We start from the raw sequence: 7018 nt of genomic DNA, 5'->3' as shown, positions 1-7018 counted from the left end.
ATTTATGATACTATTATACTTCAGTGGGAACCACAATATTCTACTGTACCCTGGTATCATAGTACATCCAAACCTTTGCAGATTCTTTGCACAGGAGCTCATGCTGCTATTAGATGGCCGTATTTTGAAACTTTGATGTGTAAGTTAAAAAAAAAAAAGTTATACAATATTAATCTATGATTTATTACATTAAGAAAAATTATAAAATATTTAGATGTAACAATAATTGGAAATGGTATTGCTATGATAGTACGAATATTAGAGCCAAGTGATAATCTTCAAAGTACACTTTTGTTTGCTGCATCTTGGGATACTTTTCTCTTTGGAGGAAGTAAGTACAAAATATTTATAAAAATATATTACAGTATTATAATAATTTAAACATCAATTTTGTTTATAGTATTTGTTACTGAAGCATTGATAAAAGCATTAGGACTGGGCACAAGGCGGTACCTTAGTTCTGGATGGAATCTTTTTGATTTAGGCACATCCATAATGACACTTGTTGCTGCTTGTATTTTACGTCTTTTTCCTACCGCCACATTTTTCGTCTTATTTAGACCACTTCGACTTTTGAGATTGTTTAAAATGAAAAAGAGATACCGAGATGTTTTCGGTACGCTTGTTATTTTAACTCCTCTAATGTCTTCTACTGCAGTGGTTATGCTTGTTTTATACTATTTCTTTGCAATTATTGGAATGGAATTGTTTGCTGGATACAATATGCGAAATTGTTGCAAGTAAGTATAAACAGACATTTTTTTTGCAAATTTAACATTATATAATAAAATTATTTGCCAGGAATACGACAGTTGAAGATTTTTACAAATATTCCGCTAATGAAAGTACCGCTCTCGGATATTATTATCTTAATACTTTTGACAATCTTATAGCCAGTGGTATGACCCTTTTTGAATTAACGGTTGTTAATAATTGGTTTATTTTAATGAATGCATATGCATTCACTGTTGGAATGTATACAAGAATATATTTCATGATATTTTACCTGGTAACAATGATTGTATTAACAATTGTGGTATCCAGTTTTTTAGAAGCATTTCGATTTAGAATACATTACAAGAAATCAACATCAAAACGCGATGGTAATTATATTTTCATATTTCTGATCATAATCATATAATTATCTTTTAATTTTCAGAACCAAAATGAAATCAAATTTTTCACCTTGTATGTGCATTTCATTACAGAAGAAAAAATGCTCCATGAAGAAATGGAATTAAAATGGGATGAGTTGCAATATATAGTAGAAGATTTTCAACTTCTGGAAAAATTACGACCTTCACTGATAGTTGGTGTAAGTTGTAAAGCCCAAACACGTTTTTTATAATTTTATAACTATATAAAAATCCCACAGGGAACTACTATTTTTATTGGATCACGTCCTCGAACACGAGAAGTATTGCAAAGAAAAATGTATACAAATGAAATTAGCGAATGGATTACAGAAGCGAAACAAGCAGAAAGGCAATCAATTGCTACTCACGGTTCAGAAGAAAATTGTAGAGAAGAAGCAATTTCTGAATTAGATCATCTAGGGTTAACAGAAAATTTACGACAAACACATCATAACACGTCAAATGTTGTATAATTGTATTATAAATCAAATTATGTTTAATCATTTCCATATTGCATATCTGTGCACTGTTTTAGCATAAAAAATTGTATCATAAAATTTTAACAAGTAACAATGCAACAAGTAAAACTTTTGCTGAAAATAAAAAATAAAAAGAAAGTGATATATTTAACTGATATAAAAAAAACTAAAATTTTCTCATTTCAGATTATGTTATAATGCATAAATTCAATTTATTGGTAATTTTATAAAAATCTAACAACTTAAATATAAGAAACCATTACATCACACATCTTCCATAAATAAAGCTGTATTAGTATAGAACTGATTCCCTTTTGTTCTTTCTATAGACAAACCTAAAATATTAATTACAAAAGGAATACAACGGTTTCATTATATACAGAGTGATGAAAAAAAGGGTTCATAATTTCTAGGGTAGGTAGTACTAGCCAAATGATGCAAAAAAGTTCTATCCTAGAAGTTATGAACCCTTTTTTTTTATCACCCTGTATAATATACATTACAGTTTTAATATAAGAATATGTTTTGGTCTGAAAAGATATTTTCATGTAAAAACTTGGATATTGTCCTAAATGGCCCCAGTGGCCAATCGAGATGAAGCTTGGTGGATGTTATGAGTGGTGTGAAATAACTTAAAATATAAAATCTTAGCTTCCGGAATTCACCCCTTCGGAAGATAGACGTTCTAACCTTTTTGTTTAACGTGGTGGAAATTTTCGACAAAACACCCCTTCTCCCCAGGGGAGGGGTAGTACCGGATTTTTACCGGCTAAAACCACTACGGTGATCCTCGTCGGGCGCGCTAACCGACTTTGTGTGACCCTGATGGTTATTGTATAGCAGATGGATGAAATTGCTTGTTGCATGCTTTCATATGACATAAAAAAATATACAACATTTCATTAAAAAAATTAAAGGTCACTTTCGTTTCTCGAAAAATATTGCAAATATAAAACACTGATATACGTTATTATGTTGGTCATAGAAAACTGTAAAACTTTTCCCTCTTTCATTTTTCTTTAGTACTTACCATTTACGAGAAAAATACTGGCTTTATCGTTTAATATAAAAAAGCGTGTGGTAGAAAATTTGAAAAATACAGATATATCATAGAAGTTTAATTGAAAAAAATTATTTTAAAAGATATGGAAAATATTGCTAATATGGGTATAGATAATTTCATTTCAGCAGAAAGCCAGAGATTTTTCATTAGACTTAATATAGATATAAATTTTTTACAAAAATACCCATTGATTTGGGAAAACGATAATTTGTATAAAGCAGGGTTAGAAATGGTACAAAATTTGAAAATAGTTAATGACGTTGCAGAGCGAGGCGTATATATAATAACATGTTAACAAAAAACGAAGAAAATACACAATACCTACATATATGTTACAATTATTAGAAGAGTTCCGAAAATGTTACCCTGATGCAACTAAATCAAGCTTCACAAAAGACGTTTTTCCTAAGTGCGTTTTCTGTTTACTCTTCATTATATGTATGTACATATACTATATCCGCGATGCGATCTTGCTTAAATTCTAAACGTTCTGAATTACAATTTTAACGGTAGGTGCTTCTAGATATTTCATGAAGCGAATAGCAGTCCATTATAATATTTTAAGCATATTTAAAGCATAGCAATTCGATGTTGGTTCTGAGTCCACTTAAACCGTGATAAAGTACATAAAGTACGTAATTAGCAAGTAAATAGCGTAGAAAATGCCTTATACATGAGAATCTGTATCTTCCGAACGGGTGAATTACTGAATTTAAAATTTTATATTTGGGGTCCTTCCACGCCCGTCGTAATACCCACCAAGTTTCATCTCAATTGGGCACTGAGGTCACTCGGAACAACAGCCGCTTAGAACTGTAAACATTTAATTCAAATTTTCCTTCATGAAGATTAACGAGCATAATATAAACTAAAATGTTGATATGTCAGTTATCAATTTTATCGACACCAAATAAACACTGCAGCCGCTTTGACGCAACTGTTGAATAGCTAGTGTCAGAATGATTTTCGCGCATCGCATGCCATTTCATATACGGACCATTGCCGCTATGCGTTTGGGTTACTTTTATGGACTAGGCAAAATGCAATGCGTCTCAGTATGTATTTATCAAAAACCATCGCTACTGTGCGTTTATGTCAGTTTTATGGTTTCAGCAAAGATCTACGAAACTCATTGTACAATACGAGTCCTACTCATTATTTTTGCAAGTTCCTTGAACGATTTACCCTGGCAGTACAAATTTATAACTAATTTTTGCGTAGAAATATCGGTTTGTGTTCTCATCAGAATCATGATGCAAACTGTTGCTAATAAACAGTCTAAAATGACAAATGTGACATAGCAACAACAAAAAAAAGTACAAGAATTTGTTAAAAGAATTCCAATTATTCCATTATTTCAAAAATTTGAAACAGTAATACCATAAAATGAATGTTAACAAAATACAGTTGTTAAAGAATACTGTACCTGTACTTTCGATATTATGATTAACTGTATATGTATAAAATTAACAAAATGGCATAATACATGAAAAAATTAATAAAGTGGTCATTACTTTCATTAGTACTGGAACAAAAATTTATATGTGCATAAAAGATATACAAGTACTTTTAACATATTGAAAATAAAAATAAATTCATTTGTATCAATGTATATAATATCTATAGTATATTATTTGACAATTTGTACCCCAGGACCTCCTAAACTTGTAAGTGTAACAGTAAATCCATCTGCAGTTAATTTTCGTGAAAGGCTTGAAATTGTTTCTGGCTGAGTATCTGGTAATAAGAGAATATATGCATGTCCACCACCACCAGCACCAGTAAGTTTTGCTGCCAGAGCATAATTTTGTGCTTCTGCACAAATTCTGTCTAAAGATGGATGAGAAACTTGACATGTGGCTAATAATCCTTGATTCATGTTAATAAGTGTCTATAATAATATAAAAAGTAGTAAGAAGATTTGAATACATTCATCAGTATTGAAAGTAATAACTATATTTTATGATCTATGACATTTTAAGTTTTAATATAAACCCTTACCATTAGTTGTCTGCAGTCTTCAATATCCAAAGGTGAGAAAACTTTAAACTTTTGAATAATTTCAATTGCTTCTTTTGATATATTATTGATTGTGTCCATAATCAGATCAATAATAACAGGATATCTATGTTTTAGTTCTACGATTTTTTCCACTAGAGCTTTTGTGCTTCTAGTAACTCTTGTGTCTACCAATAAAACTTTTATAGAGTAGAAGAAAGGGTTTATTTGTTTTATATAAGCACCCTTTTTAAATGCTATCAGTGATCCGTATGTACAGACAGAAGTGTCTATTCCAGATGGATTGCCATGCATGATTCTTTCACAATTCAAAGCATATTTTGAAATAATTTCTAGATCAGAAAACTCAAATCCTTTGTAAATTTCTTTTTGATAATGTGACCAGTGTAGAAAACATGCAGCAAGACAAACTGCAAATGAACCAGAACTACCAAGTCCAGAATTAATTGGCAGTTCTGTGTTTAACTGAACTTGAAAAGGTTTTATCTCAATATTTTCTTTTTGTGCAATATAAATAAAAAGATAAAAGAATGCTTCTAAGCTTAATTTTTGTGGTAGATTTGCATAACTAATAATACCAACAAATTCTTTTACTTTATTATAAAACATCTCATAATTTTCTATAAATTCTATATCTTTGTTGGCAAAAAAAAAATTTTGTATTTGTTGTAAAGGTATACTAATAAATAAATTTACTTTAGGAAAACATATTTTAATAATCTGTTCTGTGTCAGGTAATTGTGTAAAGTCTAGTTTTGTATGTAAATCTATACTAGCTGCAACAGCTGTTTTCCCAAACAATACAGCATGTTCTCCAAAAAGAATAACTTTTCCTGGTGCAGACACTTTGAACTGAATCATTTTAGTTTTCTTCGGCTATATTTATAGGACTGTTAGTAAAAGTAAAAAAAATTATTTTAAAGATAATATGTTAAAATTAATTTCAATTTAGTAAAAACTACCTTTTTATCACTTCTGATTTTTTCCACTCTTCTGGAGTTAATGTTTTTTGTGAAAATGCATGGATTGTTTTTAGTTCTTTTTCCAGCACTGAATGTACCAATCTGAAATGATAATAAAATAAACAGCAGATCTTTTATATTAAAAAAATGGGAAATTACATAAATCTTATGGCAACATGAAAGTTAAGTACCTGTGTCGTTGTAGCAGGGGCTTGCCTTCAAATATGCTAGAAACAATTGTTACAGAAAACTTAGCAGCACAATCAACAGATTCATCTACAACTTCCTGTAACATTTAAAATGTTGAAAAAATTACTTAATGCATACAATAAAATATGTGAAGTGACAACATGAAGTATATATTTTAATGCCCCTATACAGTGAATATTGTAGCTAAATGTAACAAACACTTATTCTGAATATGTAATATATTTATAGGACAGAATTTATTTTATATATTTACAGATAATTTGTACAAGTTTTGTAAAGGAATAACTTTTGTTAGTTGAACTAAATAATACTGGAGCTGGTCGACTTTTCGTATTACGCGATCTGAACTTCTAATACGTATGCCCGCAAAGAGTTAAACCTGGATGCGTAATGTTGTTGTTATGCTAATTTAGTAAAATAATATTCAGTAGTAGAGCAAAGTTCAAATCCCTATAGAGCATTATATAATTTACAAAAAAATGCATTTATCCCACACTTGTCAGTAAAGATAACTTAGAAAAGAATGCAGTTATCTAATGCTTCATAATAAAGATGATGACAAATGTAAGGTGCAGTCGAAAAGCTGATTCCTTGTGCAAAAATAAATCAAAAGTGCAGAATAAAATATTTTTATTTGAAACTTAGTCTTCGAGAAAATCTATGTTGAAAATTTATTGTGTAGGCATACAACTGCCATTATATTAGTTTACTATTAACTATAATCGTGTACATACGTTAATATTTATAGACATTGATAGTGACTTAAATAATAAAACTGACGTTTACACTTTTTTCTGTGATGTTACAAAAATTATTACAGTATTTCTTGCATATCGTGTACAGAATTTTATTTAACAAATTAACAAAACTTGAATGAACTTTAATGTATTTTCGTTTTTCTAATTTCTAAAATTCATTGGACATAGATTTCAACGTCACTATCAATATCTATAAACATTAATATGAATAAAAATAATCAATGTAATAAAAGTTGTATGCATATGCAATAAATTCTCAACATCAATTTTTTCGAAAACTAAATATCGAACGAAAACATTTTATTCTGCTGTCTTGATTTATTTTTATGTGCGAAATCACTTACTTCCTGCTTATACTCTGTATATTAATTATATTTTTATTAATGTATAT

General features: G+C 29.5%; 3 protein-coding genes across 3 annotated transcripts in view; 1 reads left to right on the top strand and 2 right to left on the bottom strand.

The window, feature by feature from the left end:
* Positions 1 to 1609, top strand: part of LOC108578942 (two pore calcium channel protein 1-like) — a 9467-nt gene extending 7858 nt beyond the window's left edge. Inside the window, 6 exon segments of the mRNA XM_017942361.1 lie at positions 1 to 139; positions 215 to 331; positions 401 to 740; positions 802 to 1103; positions 1209 to 1315; positions 1376 to 1609. The exon segment at positions 1 to 139 is cut by the window's left edge and continues 6 nt beyond it. Of these exon segments, the coding sequence (XP_017797850.1) occupies positions 1 to 139; positions 215 to 331; positions 401 to 740; positions 802 to 1103; positions 1209 to 1315; positions 1376 to 1609 (1239 nt within the window).
* Positions 1610 to 4308: 2699 nt separating this feature from the next.
* Positions 4309 to 5732, bottom strand: LOC108578941 (mevalonate kinase). Its single transcript, XM_017942359.1, has 3 exons — positions 5660 to 5732; positions 4680 to 5587; positions 4309 to 4569 (listed from the first exon to the last, which is right to left on the bottom strand). The coding sequence occupies exons 2-3, from the start codon at positions 5556 to 5558 to the stop codon at positions 4309 to 4311; spliced, it is 1140 nt and encodes a 379-aa protein (XP_017797848.1). The 5' UTR covers positions 5559 to 5587; positions 5660 to 5732.
* LOC108578940 (dolichyl pyrophosphate Man9GlcNAc2 alpha-1,3-glucosyltransferase) overlaps positions 5636 to 7018 on the bottom strand; it is a gene marked incomplete at its 3' end in the record, with an annotated part of 3489 nt that continues 2106 nt past the window's right edge. The window contains exons 3-4 of the mRNA XM_017942358.1: positions 6656 to 6694; positions 5636 to 5687 (exon numbers count right to left, since the gene is read on the bottom strand). Coding sequence (XP_017797847.1) covers positions 5636 to 5687; positions 6656 to 6694 — 91 coding nt within the window. The remainder of the gene's footprint in view (positions 5688 to 6655; positions 6695 to 7018) is intronic.

The sequence above is a fragment of the Habropoda laboriosa genome, unplaced genomic scaffold (genome assembly GCF_001263275.1).
Source record: "Habropoda laboriosa isolate 0110345459 unplaced genomic scaffold, ASM126327v1 scaffold30, whole genome shotgun sequence".
In the NCBI taxonomy this organism is placed as follows: domain Eukaryota; kingdom Metazoa; phylum Arthropoda; class Insecta; order Hymenoptera; family Apidae; genus Habropoda; species Habropoda laboriosa.
Note: the sequence above shows the minus strand (reverse complement) of the source record. Positions and strands in the feature narration are given on the sequence as shown.

What these genes read in the sequence shown, in the direction of transcription:
- LOC108578941 (XM_017942359.1), bottom strand. Translation starts at nt 5,558, where the DNA reads ATGATTCAGTTCAAAGTGTCTGCACCAGGAAAAGTTATTCTTTTTGGA. An exon ending in AAGACTGCAGACAACTAATG is followed by an intron (nt 4,570 to 4,679) that starts GTAAGGGTTTAT and finishes ATATTATTATAG; the next exon opens with ACACTTATTAACATGAATCA.